The sequence below is a fragment of the Amphiura filiformis genome, chromosome 20 (genome assembly GCF_039555335.1).
Source record: "Amphiura filiformis chromosome 20, Afil_fr2py, whole genome shotgun sequence".
In the NCBI taxonomy this organism is placed as follows: Eukaryota; Metazoa; Echinodermata; class Ophiuroidea; order Amphilepidida; family Amphiuridae; genus Amphiura; species Amphiura filiformis.
The window spans coordinates 36,674,617-36,693,168 of record NC_092647.1 but is presented as its reverse complement, the minus strand read 5'-3'; the positions used below and the strand labels follow the sequence as shown (position 1 = coordinate 36,693,168).

The following is an 18,552-nucleotide window of genomic DNA, read 5'->3' as shown; positions in this document are numbered from 1 at the left end:
CACTAAAAGTAGAATATGATACAATAATGTAATTAAATTACAAAAGTAATATTGATAATTGAGTGCTCTCGCTACCAAGAAAGTTGCCAAGTGAAGCCACGAAAATAAAATTCAGCGAAATTGCAATTGATTACTTTGCCTTTTAAAAGGAGAAGATTTACTTGTGTGATATTATAAGAATGTAAATGTATATATATTAAAGCAGGGAAAGACAGGAGAAAATACAGAGTTTCGATGTGTATTTTTCTTGAACATTTCAACATTTAATTCTGCTTCAAAAATACCATGGTTAATTCACAACTATGCCCTAATAACATTAACGTTACAGATGATCTTGACTTCTGAAATGAATTTACGCCAGAACATCAATAGACGAATGTGTGTCATCAAAACAAATATGTGTAACTCATTTTCTGTGGCAGGTGCATCAAGCGATATGGTCATTACCTTAGCAATGATTAAAGCGTTAGATTGCCACGTAAACATAATCTACAAAACAAACCCAACAGATCAAAGAGTACAAATACGGCGGCATAGATTTTCGATAACTAGACTTCCTATTATTATTTTCATGGAAGGTAGGACTTGATTCAACTGGCTTTGGGGCGCTATAAATGTAGTTGAACAACGCTCGCCTAGTTATGTGTCTTGTAATGGCTTGATTTTCACCCTTTTTCTATTACATAACTTGTATGGCTAAAGGTAAAAGTACAATGCACTGCATGTAATATCAAGCACGCTGGCTCTGGCTGTCCATAATACAGAAGAACGCATAAAGTTATCCTTTAATCATGTTAATAAAATATAAAGTTAAACTTTGGCTCCTAATGAAATACAGAACAAAACTGGGAGAAATAGGGACGGCTTCATGTACTATCAGCAATTTATATCTCACTGTTGTCACGTAGGTTGTGCGTTTGCCCCGAACAGCGCCCTCACGTGTCTCTAGTCAAGCGAGTTGGTGACTGAAAGGCAGATTCCACTATTTGAAAACATAGAATCGCTCATTGTTTATTGAAATATAAACTAAATTATGTTCTACTATCAAGATAATACAAAATATAACCGAGCTTTTAACCAACTCTTATTTTTTTACTATTTGTTACAGATTTTAACCAGGGAATCAATCTTTAGACGTTAACGTGCCCCTGGGTTGTATTTTCTATAATTATTTTCCATAAATAAAATTGCCCAATGATGGAAATGGTGTGCTTGCCTGTATCATAGTAACATGATTGTGATGGCCTCAAAGATTTTCACACCTAACATTGTACTCAATAATAACCTGTTATTTATATTGGAAATCATTTTGTAACGAAGACTGCTATATAATTTAGTTTAGTTCAGCTATAATTATGTTGATGGGCGAGACTCCCTGGGAATAGTGCTCATTAAAAAGAAAATTAAAAGTGGTTCAAAAGTGTTAATATAATCCTTAGGTTACTACAGGTTGAATGATTTAATATAAATATGGTGTGGCTTATCTTCGACTAATAGATCATAAGAATAAAATATTTTCTATCTTACTTTGCTACTTTCAGTCCGAAGTTTTTCGGTAAATATCCTCTTAGAGGTCCCGTATCTTGCATTTCAAACAAGCAAATAAACAAACACATAAAAACAAACAATTAAAAACATCCAATGACAATGATAAGGTTATTGTTTATCAATGTTGTTCTTTTCAATATAAATTAATTTTCCATTAAAAGGAAAGGGGAAATTGAAAGTTTACAGGCGTGCCATCTGAGAATTCAAACTGGTCGGTTTGTTATCTTAAGCCATTACTTTACAATTGCGATGTTTAATGCGCTTATTTCTCTAATTTATTAATTTATTTATTTATGTATGTATGTATGTATGTGTGTATGTATGTATGTATTTATTTATTTATTTATTTATTTATTTATTTATTTATTTATTTATTTATTTATTTATTTATTTATTTATTTATTTATTTATTTATTTATTTATTTATTTATTTATTTATTTATTTATTTATTTATTTATTTATTTATTTATGTATTTATTAAAAACATATTTATACAGGGTTACCCTAATGTTTAGCTGGATTTGTTAACACCATAATGTCATAATAACCTGAAAGAAAATGATACAGATTTTTCATTACGACTGAAATGAATTTATGCTTAAACTTAAATTCATCAATAGAAAAACCGCGTGACGGTGTGTCATCAAAATATGTAGCTTCTTCTGTTGTGGCAGGTGCATCAAGCGATATGGTCATTACCATAGCAATGATTAAGGTGTTAGATTGCCACATAAACACAATCTACAAAACAAACCCAAAAGATGAAAGGATCAAATAAGGTGCCATCGATTTCCGATAATAGAACTAGATTTCGTATTATTACTTTGCCGCGGGATGGCACTTGACTCATTTGTCTCTACTGGTATGCACTCAAGGAAGAAGGACATGTGGTATATAGTTAAAGTAAAGATTCCTATTTCAAATTAGGTTATTGGCAATGAACCTGCAAATTAAAGTGTATTACGCTACTCATCATAAGACGGTGCATTTCTCTGGGTGACCAGAATACAGACAGAATCCTTAGATGAAGCTTTACCAAATTAATCTAAATATTTTGTGGCTTATCTTCAACTAATGCATTGTCATATAAAATAATAATAGTAATACTACAACATTTTGATTTTAATATTTATTTGCAGTTTTCAGGTAAATTTTCATAACGAGAAGAGTGTACACGCAAACAGCAACTTGAAAAGCAATGTCCAATAAACTGATTATATTGTTTCTGTGTGTCGGTGTTTACCTCACTATTAAACTCCGACATATATGGACATTTTAAAACAGTCATTGATCTCACATCAATCAAAATTGGTTCATAATGAATGTTACACGCTTCAAACTCCATACACGGTCAATAAGTCTACAGAAAGACTAATGTTGTTAGCATTGTTTCCCATTAACATGAAGGCTGAGAATGAGGAAAAGGGGGTAATAATTATGATCGCAATAATTCTTTACTTATGATATTTAATATTTATCAGAGTAATTATTTAATATTATATATACCAGTTGTAGTCTTATTTCCACATTTGTTATTTTTATGTGCGCCTTTAAGCTTAAGACATCTGCAGTCAGTATCCCACAGTGATGGTCGCTTCGTCGGTATCAGTTTTCAAACAATGATCAAATTATTTGCTTGATTGAGATATACGTATAACCTGAGAGGATAGCCCACGGACAAATTGTCGTTAAAGATAGTATTACTTTCAATACCTATGAGGTCATAAAAATTAAACGCATTTTAAAGACCTACTTTACGTATTTAATTCATGTGAATTATACGTTCATTGCTAGTGTGTCCTACTTACGAAAGCAGGCCAATTTTACACGTAAGGGCAAGGATCTATGAATCTTGACATTTTCTTTCTGTCACTAGCAACGAATAATTCACTTCAAACTGAAGTGAATACAGAAAGTATATTATATTTAAAACGATAGACTTGCACAACAATAAATTATTTATCCAGAATAGGTATCTTTCATCTCAAAATATCTTTCTGACGTTTAGCTACTATTTCAAGTGTCATTCGGACAGATAATCATCACGAACTGGGGTGGGGTCCATCTATAATATTCTTACAATTCCCTTATGTACACAGTGACTAGTTAATCACACAAGTTCTTTTTTCTAAATCCACACCCACAGAATTAAGTTTGTTAAGCATATTATTCTGTTTGGCTGCTTGAAAATAAGAAACATACACAGGACGTATAGTAAATAAAACAGTTTAAACTTTGTTGCATATATTAGCACAAAACATGTTGCATAGCCGGTAATACCATCATTGTGCCCTGAAGCAATCCGTATTAAAATCTCAGGTGATTTCTATACCTCTGATAGTATATAAATACATACTAGTTTTGTATGAATCTAAAGACAGGTAAATGCCCGCCTAAGATATATTCCCGAGTAATCCACGTAAATCTGCGCTTCCGGTTATAAGCGATATTTACAGCGTACTCTGCAACCAAACTACAATTAAATCAAGGTAAAAACAATCCTGTAAACTATACACTACCACTGTAATTGCTGGTTATTTTTATGCTTCTAGCATGCACATCCATCGGGAATCAAGAAAGCAATAGGTTAATTACACTATTTTTGAATGCGCTATACTTTTGATAGCATTTTGCTCATTTACTTCATTATGCATAGGTGAACCTAACCATAACTCACATGAGGGTGAACCATAACTCATATGAGGGTGATGGCCTCCTTCATATTATTATTTCCAATATGTCGGTGATACCGTAGCGTACGTTAATATGATATGTCGACGGATTACGCTGGAGTTTATTATCTAATATCTTGTAACATGCAACTATGCAATTAATGCGATGCGCACATCTTGTACTATTAGGTATTATACTAGATTAACAAACTGATTTCACTAAAAACACCATTGGGCTATTCCATATAAAATACATACATCCTATGGAAAACAGGGCCCTAATCTCCACACAGGTAGTGTGAAATTCAAATGGAGTCCCCCATTTAAGTAACCCCGTTGAATTTCAAACTCAATGTGGGGGAGATCAAAGTCATGTCTTCCCTACGGGGTGTATTGGTTATCTGGAATAGCCCGTTACCGATTTGTAGTACTAATTTTAGAGTTAACATTTGGTATTAGAGTTAACATATTGTTGACGTTTGTAAAACTATCTTGCGTTTGATGACGTATTTCTGGAGCAAAGCATTTCACTGAACGCAACAATATGCTATGACGAACATCCAATTTAAAATCATGTGTTTCATTTATACATTGGCCTCCTGCGTAAACTAAATACACAAGAAGTGGTATGTAAGGGGGTAGCAGCTTAACAAAAAGTTTCCTAAGCCAAATCAACTCATATTCCTGGGTACCTACTTCCTCGACCTTTTTTTGATTGGGTTAGGCTGCGGATTGTTGTAGATTACCTACAACTAGTCTCGTGGTCTGTACTGCATTGTATATCATTTTAGGTGTACAAACATCCTTCGTTGGTGAGATGTAAGACCAAATGGCTCCTGTTTTGTAATCTACATAATCGGAATCTTCTCGCTTTCTTGGGAGAGGGTGCGTGGGCATTATTCAATTATGCAGGCTTACTTTAAGAGATATAATATAAACTAATTTGCATTATTCAATAAAGGTGTTCTTAGTGTCATTGAATATACATCCGTATTGTTTGTTTAACATCTTCATTTAAATATAATATGCATAAACTTGCATAATTAATTCAGTTTAGCGCTGATGGTTTAAATATATAAATTCTAGATTGGAGCCCTCTATAGTTTGATCATTCCATCCAAATAATTAATATGAATGCTGTACTTAGATGCCTTATAAGTTTGTTGGAATGTCCCAAAAGTCAGATAATGTGGCCAGTGTTTCTAAATACGAACACTATTTCTCTTGTTCAAAATTTATTGACCTGTCCAAGATTATCTTGACCTCACCACGATTATTTTGCCCTGTTCACATTACATGATGTAATCCACAGTTGATCAGACTTAAATAAAACAATAAAATGGAAAATGGAACAAAAGAAGAGGGCTAGACGTATTTATATACCGATAAGAAATGGACCATTTACTTAAGCTCGATCAGAACTTACTTTCAAAGTGCCATATAATGACAAAATCCATGTCAGTAGAAATGCGATAGTTACAACTCCTGTTAGACCGACAGGAAATTAGAGAATGCCTTCTCCCCATCTTAAATTACACACGTAACCTTAAGCGACTCAAGTTCACCTGTCGTGGTGAAACGGTCGACCAGTATCTGAGTAATTGCTTCTCCATGGATGACCAACAGCATGGTAGTGGTCAGTTTTTACTTAATATCTTTTTTGTTACTAATTGCAAGCTGATCACACCGGGTGATTGGTCGATACAGTTGTAAGTTGTATTTCCTTGTGTGCTAATTGCCCCTTTATAAGTTATCCAGTGGCCTTTCATGTTTAACCCCTTTTATGATCAAAGGCGATTAAATTGTTTACAAATAAATAATAATAATATGCCTTGATATAATGCATTATTCATATTTTGTTTGTGTATTATCTTTCCTATCAAAGCAAGAGCCGTAATGATATTTTTCAAAAAAATCGTAGTGGATACCGGATGCGTCGGCATCCACTATACTCGAAATATTGGTCAGCCCATCCATTATGACACGGTATTGGATAGGCAAAAGAAAAAATCCTATTGTACTTACCATAGTTGATTCCTTAATTGCACTTAAACTTTCCACATGTATTCCTATACTAACGTTCACGGGAGATCCTGGAAAAAATAATATGAACAAACAAATATGATAAATACATTATACCAAGGTCAACACAGCTGACAATGTAAAGTCTGCACAAAAAGTAACTCAGCTGTTATATATAGGCACATAGATTCAGAACTAATAATTGTTTTCACAATATTTCAACATAAAAAGAAGGATGATTTATTTACGCGCATTTTGATACCCCATTTGTCCAATTTTGTTCAATATTGACAATACAGCAGTGTTTTAAAAGAAAAATACCCCAATTTAAAAGTTGCAGTTATTTGTATTGATTTGAAGTAAGCGCGAAGATAATGGCGGGCTTTAAGTGTTTACAGTGCTGGCATTATAACCATTGGTTGCTGTGAACTGCAACTTTTAAATTCGGGTATTTTTCTGTAAAAACACTACTGTGTTGTTAATATTCAACGATATTTGATGAATGGGGTATCACAATACGTGTAAATAAATCACCCTTCTCTCTATGTTGAAATATTGTGAAAACAATTATTTGTTCTGAATCTATAGGCGTATTTATAACAGCTGAGTTACTTTTTGTGCAGACTTTAGAAACAAAATTACTTTACCAGAAGAAAGTGGACATTTGGAACTTTGCTATTGTGAAATTTGAACTGACGATAAAATGACGATGAAGGGATTTAAATTAAGACAGATACAAGGAGGTTATTCATAAATATTGGTAAATAGCTTTAATATTTGACGTTAATACATTTAAGCAAATTGAATATTTTCTATTCCCTCTGGCTTATTCACAATTTTTCACGGACATTTATATCATGCGTGTCCGAGTCATTTGGCTATCACTAGGATGCACAACATGCTTATATATTAAGGGCACAGTTCTTTAACCCCAACACATTTGTTTATTCATTAAATGACCTTTGAATTTTTGAGTACAAAAACTCATACACTGCAACTTGAGGTCAAATTTTGCACCACTGATTGTTTAATTGAGGTTATTGGGATGAGGCCATTGTGGTCCATAGTGTGTGAATGGAAGACATTAAACTAGAACAGTAATATTGGCAAGGTGATCGACCAGAATCCCTTCCCAATTGTGCATTATGTCTGCATGAGAAAGCCATGCGGTAATTGAATGAGCGATCTAAGTGTTGTGAAATCATAAGTAGATGCCACCACCCGAACATTAAAGGATATCCTAAGTCTATTTAGTAAACGTGTGAAAGTTTAAAGCAATGTGCAAGACATTCCGACCTTTGACAGCGTATGGCCGATTCATACGGATATCGAAACATTTCCGTGAATTTGAGGTAGAGACCGAATTATACCGGATATATTAGATTTTAAAGATGCGATAGGTCGATGTGCTCGTAAAATTACGATCACTTTATTTCATAAGATTATACTCAAATAATTTCAATATGGATCATAATGATTAATTTGTATTGATGCCTTCCTTTGTATTTTTCCCCAATATGATTTGTATATGTGTGGTCTGCTGAGTTGGGAGCGCTGCGCCTTGTGGAGACAGTGCTCTTTTGTTTTTTCAGTGTTCTCTGGCAGCTCAGCGGACCCAATTTGTTGTTTCGTCTCAATTTTGTTGTTAATTGCCAGATGAATAAAATAAAAATAAATAAAAATAAATAATATCCCTGCACTGGTCGAACATATTATGATATAAATTATCGACTGAGCCCGTATTTATTGGTCGAGCTATGAGTTTTAAAATATTTTAAAACGCATAGCGAGACCAATAAATATTGGGCGTAAAGCATCCAATTTTATCATTATTATGTTTTGGATCATACCTCTCACTTGGATTCATCAAAACATAATAATGTAAAAAGTAGGAGTATTAAACTTTGAAATGGTACTGATATATTATCTGCCTCTCTTTACGATATCGAGGTCCGGATCTCGATTACAAATCAGCACACTTGACACGTATAGTCAAAGGTTCGTTGACACAGGCATGGAAGAGTTTTATTGTCCAGTCGATGCTGTGTCTAGTCTGAATGCGTTTCACTATCAAAGTTGTGACATTGATCACAGTCAGAACTTTTCGCGCGTATCGCTATAAGTAACATAATACTATGCAATAAGTCAATCAGAAAATGTAACCTCATCATGGCGTTTTTTGCATTAACTTTTTTAAAATCAGGATTTAATCAAAAATGAAACTAAAATAACAACAAATTAAAAAACATTAGTTTTTCAATTCCAAACCAGGTATATTGCCTCTGTTTGTATTTTGTATATAACAATACCCGATAAATTTACATTAAGTGCATTTTTTTCATGGATGATGTAAACTTTCTGAAGTCACTATAAAAGGTGAAAACATAAAAACTGGGAAATCTGTTCCAACTGACCAGTAGAGAGGCTGACCCTGTAGGTTTTAGTAACATCAACTGGTAGATTTGTAACCCGCGGCGTCTAATTTCAGATCATAAAATGTTTATTACATATATTTGTGGACAAATTATCCTTTATAATACATGGACTTATCTATTGTAAGAAACGCCGCTTTAATCATTCATTGTTTATCACCCCTCGTGGATATTGACATACAAGAAAAAAATCAATGCGATTGTATTGGTATGAACTTTGTAATAATAGTTTCGGAAACATCATTTCTGTATGTAGAACATGTAGGACAAAAGACAGTACGAGAAGATCTAAGATTTTATGTATGCTTAAGACTATATATTGAATGAAATGCCTATACTTATTGTCAAAAAAATACCATCTCTACTGGGGAGAAGCCTTGTTATTACCGCTTACCACTAGCAAATTATCAATTAAATCCGAATCCACAACCTAGAGCTACATATCAAATTCCGATTTAGCAAAAGAGTCACAAAATATTTACCACCAAAGCGTATTTTAGCAATTTAAGCAAACAATGAGATATTTCAAGGATCCGAGATACTAGGTTGCCAAGGACAAATACATATCATATGTTACGCAAACATATACTATATGCATTTCGACAGATTTTGATTGACTAACTGAGACCGTTTTTATTCTCAGTTCTAACGATAAAGGTGTTTTCTTTTATTCCACCTATATTGTGTGTTGATCTGACATGTTCTTCTTTTTTGAACTGGAGTATTGAGATTACGTGGATAAGTATCGGATGTTAAAATAAGGATGCAATGCCGGATATATGACGGTATTACCGCAAGCAATGGAATCTTTTGAGGCTTACACGGACAAACACTGTAATATTACCTCTGAGCTAACAGATGTAATGTTACATCAACGAAACTGTGTCTGGAAACCACACATATCTTGCCGTACAATCGGCTCTCTAGTTTTAGGATTCAGACGTTTAGCTAAATGTTATAATTTTATTATTTTGTAGATAGAGTAGTCTAGATCCATCAATAAAGGAAATGATTACATTTGTTTTGGTTTGAGCTAGCAGAGCAGTACCATTATCAGAAGTTGTCAGTTTTTGTTTCCTTCATTTTGAAGTGACGTTATGTGAAATATTCAATGATGTTTGCGATTGCTTCACCATTTACTCAAACATCTCATCTGCTGATCATAGTAGAATATAGTGCATTAATTAAGTACGCTGTATGTGGTGAATCATCAGAATCAGATCGTATCAACAATCGCAATTGCAAACATATTCCCACTTAGATTGTAACATCCACCAATTTTCTGTGCAGCTTTCCGAATTCCATTGGCTGAAGAGAGTTTTTTGATAACCAAACACTATTTTGAAATTTAGAAACCTGCGAGAGCAAACGTGGATCGGGATAAACTAAGTGCCCATACCGTTCTTAGGCATGGCCGGGGCTTGAACCCGGACTCCAGTGATGAGTGATGCAAAGCGACGGAACAACCGCTGCGCCGACTCGCTTTAACAACAAAATTTAAGTTCTTGTGAGTCTGGAGTCAACATTCTGCGTTAATACTAAATTGATACCTTTGGTGTATAAACGATGTTTGTGAATCATTCAAATGTTACATCACTATTTTGTAGTTGAATTTGATGTTAACAATGGATTGAAATTGTTACATTTCAATGTAAAAACCATTGCTGTTTTCTTTCATGCTGTTAACAATGGATTGAAATTTAATTATGTAAAAACCATTGATGTTTTCTTTCATGCAGGAGTACAGCTACATGAATACATGCATTGAAATGATCAAACATATTGTATCGAAAACACGAGTTTATTGCAAGTCAGAAAATACCAAATGAGCTGGCCTATATGTTTTATGTTAAATAAGGTTTATTTGGTGTATGAGTAAGTGTTTGATTGTTTGATTGTTTAAAAGGGGCATTTGAGTGGACAGGTGGAACGTACACTCGCAGCTTAGCTAATATTGACGGATTTTGTTCGGCTTTAAGATCTTGTATAGTTTAATATCACTAACACACCAACCGAAAAAAAGTACTGAAAGGCACGTATTAAACATTACTTGAATCGTAATTTCTTCTAAAATTACCCACGTACTACAAAGATAATTTACAAGATAAAACTGCAATATATACAGGGTAGAATACTTTATGGACCGATCATATCAAGAAAAATAAGCGTCTGTCATCCAGGAAAGCATTGATATGAAATAAAATTGCTATTAATACTATAACTCGATCAAAACCAACCGGGCGTTATTTCATGTTTTACGTTCAAGAGTTTTGATAACGTACGTGAGGAATTAAACTCAACGAGGTTGATGTCTCTTGGTATGCATCTATCTTTAAAGGAACACTCCGGCAACCACATCTTATTTGTTTGTAAAACAATTATCAAGCACGAATCACATGGTTTTATCTAAAACAAACTCATATTGACCATAAAAACGAATAAAAACAGCCAGCTCTCAACACGCGGTATTCAAAGTTCCCGCGCCGAAATTGTCTAGTGCAATGGCGTCATGGTTATTTATATTCAATTGTCGCCAGTCTTCATGTGATTTTTCTAACATATAAGGCATAATGTTGTGATTGCTGGAGTGTTTCTTTAATGATAGCTTTCCTATTGAATTGACTATGAGATAATTAGTCTCTACTGATTTTGTTGTTGTTGTTGTTGTTGTTTTTATTTAATTTTTCACGTGGATTGAGAATTAACGTTTTGACATACTTATCAATGGCTCAAGATTTGCGTGAAAATAGCATCAAAATGGTTAGGAAAAACAGCCAAACAACGAAAGAGAAAATGGGACTGAATATTAGGGGAAATATCATATGTTACAGTGAGACTGCGCATATATATAGTTGTACAAAAATAACGCAGCAAAAAGGCATCACTACCTAACCAAGGATAAAATAAATACATCGCCATGCAAAATGTAAACTAAACACCGAAGTCTATTGTATTTAAGATCGATGAAACTAAATCATTGGGCCCTAACTGCACATGACAATATCGGTATTGAGATTAACTTGAGTCTAATATTCATTCACTTCACTCAGTTTTAAATGTTTATTGACAATACTTCCATCATTTTAAAATATAACGATTGAAATCAACGGAATGAATAATGTTAGTTGAATCATTTTCTTACGATCCGTGACCATTCATAGCATACCTTTGTTTTTCTGTGGATTTGACTAGATGGACATATTCTAAGAAAAAATAGCTCCTATGTCCCTCCCAAAAATGGCGGGAAAATCTATTTATAGCTCATTTTTCAAAATGGCCGCCGGTGACATTTTGAAAAACATGAATATCTATATACCATGTTCGGGATAGGCTATAATGCCAAATAATATGCCGTTTTCCACTATCTTTGGCATGCCCAACCTTTTAAGATAAAAAGTTTTGAGAGGTCATCTTGACCCCTAAATCCAAGATGGCCGCCAGTTCCATATTGAAAAACATGAAAATCGATATATCATGAAGTGGATAGGCTATAATAACAAACAATGTGTCGTTTTCAACTATATTTGGCATGCAAAACCGTTTAAGATCATATTCAAAGAGTTTGGGGTCACATTTACCCTAAATCCAAGATGGCCGCCAGCGCCATATTGACAAAAACATGAAAATCTATATACCATGAAGTGGATAGGCTATACTGACAAACAATGTGTCGTTTTCCACTAGTTTTGGCACGCCAAATATTTTTGTCATATTCAAAGTGTTTGGAGTTCATGCCGCCAGCGCCATATTGAAAAACATGAAAATCCATATATCATGAAGTGGATTTACTATAATAACCAACAATGTGTCGTTTTCAACTATTTTTGGCATGCAAAACCATTTAAGATCATATTCAAAGAGTTTGGGGTCACCTTGACTCCTAAATTGACAAAAACATGAAGTGGATAGGCTATACTCACAAATATTCTACTATTTTTGGCATGCCAAACCTTTTCATGTCGTATTCAAAGTGTTTGGGGGCATCTTGACCCTTAAATCCAAGATGACTGTCTAAGCCATGTCGAAAAATTCACACACATGAGGCCAATACTTATTTTTACTCAATTACTTATACTATAGATTTTGAAAGTGTTACCTTTGTTCTTTCAGGAAAGTTGCACGTTAAGAGCATGTGATGGAGAACAGACACTGAAGAGCTACAGAGCAACCAAGAGACTGATAAACTAGAATGCATGCTGAAAGATCATTGCCCTCTAAAAGGTCCTTTATCCCATTCCACTGTTGTATTGACATGTTGAAATTTATCAAGGCCCTTTCATTGTAAAAAATTGTCCTTAATGTTCTCCCATTTCTCTACTTTTTCTAAACTGTCTTTTACAGGGCAATGATCTTTCAGCACGCATTCTAGTTTATCAGTCTGTTGGTTGCTCTGTAGCTCTTCAGTGTCTGTTCTGTTCTCCATCACATGCTCTTAACGTGCAACTTTCCTGAAAGAACAAAAGTAACACTTTCAAAATCTATAGTATAGGTAATTGAGTAAAAATAAGCATTGGCCTCATGTGTGTCACATCTTGAAAATCGATGTTCATGTTTTTCGACATGGCTTAGACAGTCATCTTGGATTTAGAGGTCAGGATGCCCCCCAACACTTTGAATACGACATGAAAAGGTTTGGCATACCAAAAATAGTGGAATATTTGTCAGTATAGCCTATCCACTTCATGTTTTTTGTCAATATGGTGCTGTCGGCTATCTTGGATTTAGGAGTCAAGGTGACCCAAACTCTTTGAATATGATCTTAAATGGTTTTGCATGCCAAAAATAGTTGAAAACGACACATTGTTGGTTATTATAGTCAATTCACTTCATGATATATCGATTTTCATGTTTTTCAATATGGCGCTGGCGGCCATCTTGGATTTAAGGTTCAAGATGACCCCAAACACCTTGAATATGACAAAAAAGATTTGGCATGCCAAAAATAGTGGAATACGACACATTGTTTGTCAGTATAGCCTATCTACTTCATGGTATATAGGTTTTAATGTTTTTGTCAATATGGCGCTGGCGGCCATCTTGGATTTCGGGGTCAATGTGACCCCAAACTCTTTAAATATGATCTTAAATGGTTTTGCATGCCAAATATAGTTGAAAACGACACATTGTTTCTTATTATAGCCTATCCACTTCATGATATATCGATTTTCATGTTTTTCAATATGGAACTGGCGGCCATCTTGGATTTAGGGGTCAAGATGACCTCTCAACACTTTGAATTTTATCTTAACAGGTTGGGCATGCCAAAGATAGTGGAAAACGGCATATTATTTGTCATTATAGCCTATCCAGAACATGGTATATAGATATTCATGTTTTTCAAAATGTCACCGGCGGCCATTTCGAAAAATGAGCTATAAATAGATTTTCCCGCCATTTTTGGGAGGGACATAGGAGCTATTTTTTCTTAGAATATGTCCATCTAGTCAAATCCACAGAGAAACAAAGGAATGCTATGAATGGTCACGGATCGTAAGAAAATGATTCAACTATGTAGACTTTCCTTTTCATGTAAGTGCCAATGTTTTATTTGAACCAATGTTTTACTGTTAAGTTTAAAAGCTGATTGTAATGTAATGTAATGTAATGTAATGTAATGTAATGTAATGTAATGTAATGTAATGTAATGTAATGTAATGTAAGGTAATGTTATTGTAATACTAAAAAATAAAATAAATATAATACAAAAAGCCAAAATATTGTCATATAATTACATGCTACTGGTATAATAATGATTAAAACATAGTTAAAATGCTGCATACGAACTGCGATGACAATATTTCAGTAGTTTATAATAAATATTATTCATGTTAACAAATGAATAGTGAAATTAATAAATACGATTTCAGCAAAATTATTTCACAATATTCTACCACATGAGTGCCTCTCCTAGGGGACAATGTTGCAGCCACTTTTATTTACAGACAATACAAACCAACGTTGTGTTCCATCTTATGTGTCAATTAGTTGTGCACAATTGCAAACATATCAAATTATAAATAGCACTTTCCGCCCAAAAGTCAATAGTCAATATTTTTTCTAATTATGTTTTATTGAATTAATTTGGCAAATGGATGAAAACTATGTAATTGTCAATTATTTGTTTTATTTTATTTATTTAAAGAAAATTATTTCACTTGCCATAAAGTTAATATTTAATTTAGTTACATTAAGAGAGTAAGCATGGTTGCCAAAATAATAAAATTATGAAAATAAATGAAAAAACAAAACGAAATACACACCCCACCCCCCCCCACCCGCCCACACACACACCCACTACCCCCAATGGGATTGCAGGAACAAGTTTTAGCCATTTAACTAAGTAACTGCTGCTGGATATTTGCCATTTGGTCTACTACCATTTGATCTAATACCAATTTCTTCTACATCCATTTGATCTAAACCCATAAGGTATATATCCATTGCGTCCAATATTCATTTGGTCTAATAGCCATTTGATCCTATGACCATTTAGACCACAAATCATTTAATCTCTTAACCAATACGACTAAAACCATTTTAGTCCAATAACCATTTGGTCTAATATCCATCTGGTCTATAACCATTAATTATAATAGCCATTTGATGTGATACCCATTTGGGCTACAAACCATTTTGTCTAACAAGCATTTTCAGGGGGACGTCCCCCTTTGAAAAAAAATAGATGGAAGTGACTGCCCGTCGTTAACCGCTTCCGCCGCCTATGGTGGTGGATATCGCAAAAATGTCTCAGCTTATTTCGTCGTTTAATTGGAAATTAGATTTATTTAATATAGGTATCAATTCTACCAGTCATGTGCTTAATCAGCTTTATCAATTCAAATGAGCACAAACTTCTGACAAAAGATAGCCAAAAGCATATTATGTTATAAAAAAAAAATCATAATAAAGTCTGTGATATTTTTGTCAATGTGTGATGGTGCATTATGGTTTTGTGTGAATATCATGCACAGACGTCATGAGCGTAATGTTTAGCCTCTGGACATTTAATGGTCAATTTTTGATAATATTTTAAATCCTGATTTTGAATTGCCTCTAAATATATCATATGTGACCAAAATATGCTTTAGATGCTGTTACTCCCGAAATCGTTATTGAGTTTCGGTTCTTATAAGGTTATATACTATAACTCACACAGGTTGCCCTTAAAGCTGTCAATAACCTTCTGGTTATATTGCCAGTCAGCAAGAAACAAGGAGAAAATAATATGCATTTTTACTATATCTCATTGCATCCTGTGTAACAATATGATATCTCATCCATAACTGTGCTTTTTCCATAGAGTATAATTATGATTAGATCTATTGAGCAGGCCCCTGGTGACATTATTCGTTGTTCAAATTCAGGGTTGAAAATGTGAAGTGAATGATTTTAGTAAAGTTATGGGGCTCTATTTATCATAATACAAACGTTTTTGAAATAATAAAATAGAACAAAAAGAAGATCTGTCCAAAATACATAACCACTGTGTTTCTTATGATCTGCCTCCTTTTAATTCTTATTCATTTGTATTTTGTTTCGCAATTTTATGATTTTGACAACTATGCTGACTAACAGGTTGTTCAAAATTAATCATTACTTTTCTTTTTTTTTAAATCCAACAACATAATTATATTATCATTGTTCATCATTATAGTATTAAAGCAGGTGAAATAATTTGTTTCATTATAAATGATCTTTTTTCCATGCATTTCATAAATTTTTAAACCAGCTGCAATCCATGCTATGAGTTAAATAAAAAAAGAAAATACATTGTTTTCACTCATTTGTATATTCATTTTATAAAAAATATAATTACAGCTCATATTTTGACAATTGACTATTACGTTGAAAGTAAGATAATATAATTCAATATGTCGTCTATTATGTAAAAACGTAATTGAAACATAAGATGGAATACCTAACGTTTTATTCAGGAGACAAATTTAGTGTATTCGCTTCCCGAATGTCAGCAAATATCGATGGTTACGTCATTTTCCCCTAGTACAAGCACTTAATTAATCTTCATGTGGCAGAATATTTTGAAATCATTTTGCTGAAATCGTATTCATTATTTTCTATGTATATCACTTACGCGTACGAGCTCCACCTTGAAGTAAACAACTTAAAATATTTGTGCCAAAAAGTGATATTTTCTCTTTAAATCGCACTATTTTCTGGTAATAGAATAGAAATAAAGGGTGCAGCATTATCTCTGTACACGCAAATAATGTGTCCTCGGCAGTAAAATGTTTAAATAATGGGTTCCGCTGCGCCTCACCCATTATTTACGTTTTTACTGCCTCGGACACATTATTTGGGTGTAAAGGATAATGCATTACCCTTTATTTCTTAAATAATATACCTGTATGCGATTCTGTAATATTGTCTTTCCAATTTCTACTTAATGTATCTTATTTATTTAAGTTATTTATTATATGTCTTACTAGTGATCTTTTTATATCAATTAGTGTGTATTAATAACGTTGTTTGGAAAGACTTTTTTGTCATTCAAACTGTGATAATGTTTTGACTTGGTCTCATCAGTTCAATAGATGTGGAAATAGTTTCAATAAACACTTAAAACTGAAGCGGTAACAATCAATTGGATACGGTTTTTTTTGTTTCCGTTTTGATACCCGAAAGCGAAATACTATCTATTATTTCACCCTTTGTTGTCATGTTATGATTATACCCTTAATTTTACCTTTAAAACTTCTTTTAAATTGTTATTCAGGTTGCTTTCTGTTTTCACGCGGTTATGCAAATTTTGCTACCCTCTGCTTGTAAAATGTAACATTTCCCCCATTAAATACTGCACACGTATTTTGGCGCTGTTTATGTGATTTTCTTACGCAAATGTTGAGCCCTTAATACATTAATTATTAATCGCTGACCAATTGGACTTCATCACTATCCACAAGACTATTAAGAATAATTATTACACAATTCAACTCTTGAACTCATCTAAGCAGAAGCAAAAAACATAGCTATAATGAAAGACAGAGATAAAAAAAAAAGACTAAATCGCGTCTGACGTCAGGGCAAAGGCGCGCTGTGATAGGTTGCCGACCTGCGCAATTCGGCATTTTCTGTCTAGTTGTCAGAATTTTAGACGCGAACTAGTCTTTTTATCGTTCATGGTAGATGGATATCGAAAGATACCAAATTCGTCGACGTAGTTCACCACGTGTGTTCACTTACCAAAATTGCTGAGCGTAAAACGCCAAATCTCGCTCGGTGGATTTTTGATCGAGTCGTAGTATTAATAGCAATGGTATCAATGTCTTCCTGGATACCATATTCTTAATTTTGTTGACATAATCGTTGTCCATAAAGTATTCTACACGCATTGCAGGTTTAGCTTGTAAATCATCTTTGATGTACGTGTTTAAATTGCAGATTCAAGATTCACGAAATGTTTGATAGGTACCTGTCTGCATGTATCGTTTTTTTAATGGTAGTTTAATTGTGATTTAAATATCAAGAAATAGTTATGAATGTACTTATGTACTTATTTACAAACATTATATAAAATAGCAAATCTCGGCTATAGATCATTTTGATGCTTTTATACTTTTTATTAACTTATGCTTTCGATATATCATCTTTAGGCCTAATCTTCAATCCAAGAACTCATTAAATATAAAAATTGTATGTTGGAAGATTTTACACCACGTCGCGTCAAAATTGATAGTTATTTATAATAATTGTGTTGTTCTACTGGCTCAAACCTAAACCAATTTTGGCTTTTATTGTCATAACCGAGAGTCACGCGGCTTCACCGATTTAACAATGCATATGTTAGATTTGAAGTAATTATTACAATGTTTGTCCGTGTAAGCCTCAAAAGATGCCATTGCTTGCGGTAATACACTCT

General features: G+C 33.5%; 1 protein-coding gene across 2 annotated transcripts in view; it reads right to left on the bottom strand.

Annotated features, from left to right (window-relative positions):
- The window catches only part of LOC140142772 (glycine receptor subunit alphaZ1-like), a 312,910-nt gene that overhangs the window by 215,014 nt on the left and 79,344 nt on the right, over positions 1–18,552 (bottom strand). For both annotated transcript variants that reach the window (XM_072164764.1, XM_072164763.1), the window contains exon 3: positions 6,247–6,314. In XM_072164764.1, the coding sequence (XP_072020865.1) occupies positions 6,247–6,314 (68 nt within the window). The remainder of the gene's footprint in view (positions 1–6,246; positions 6,315–18,552) is intronic.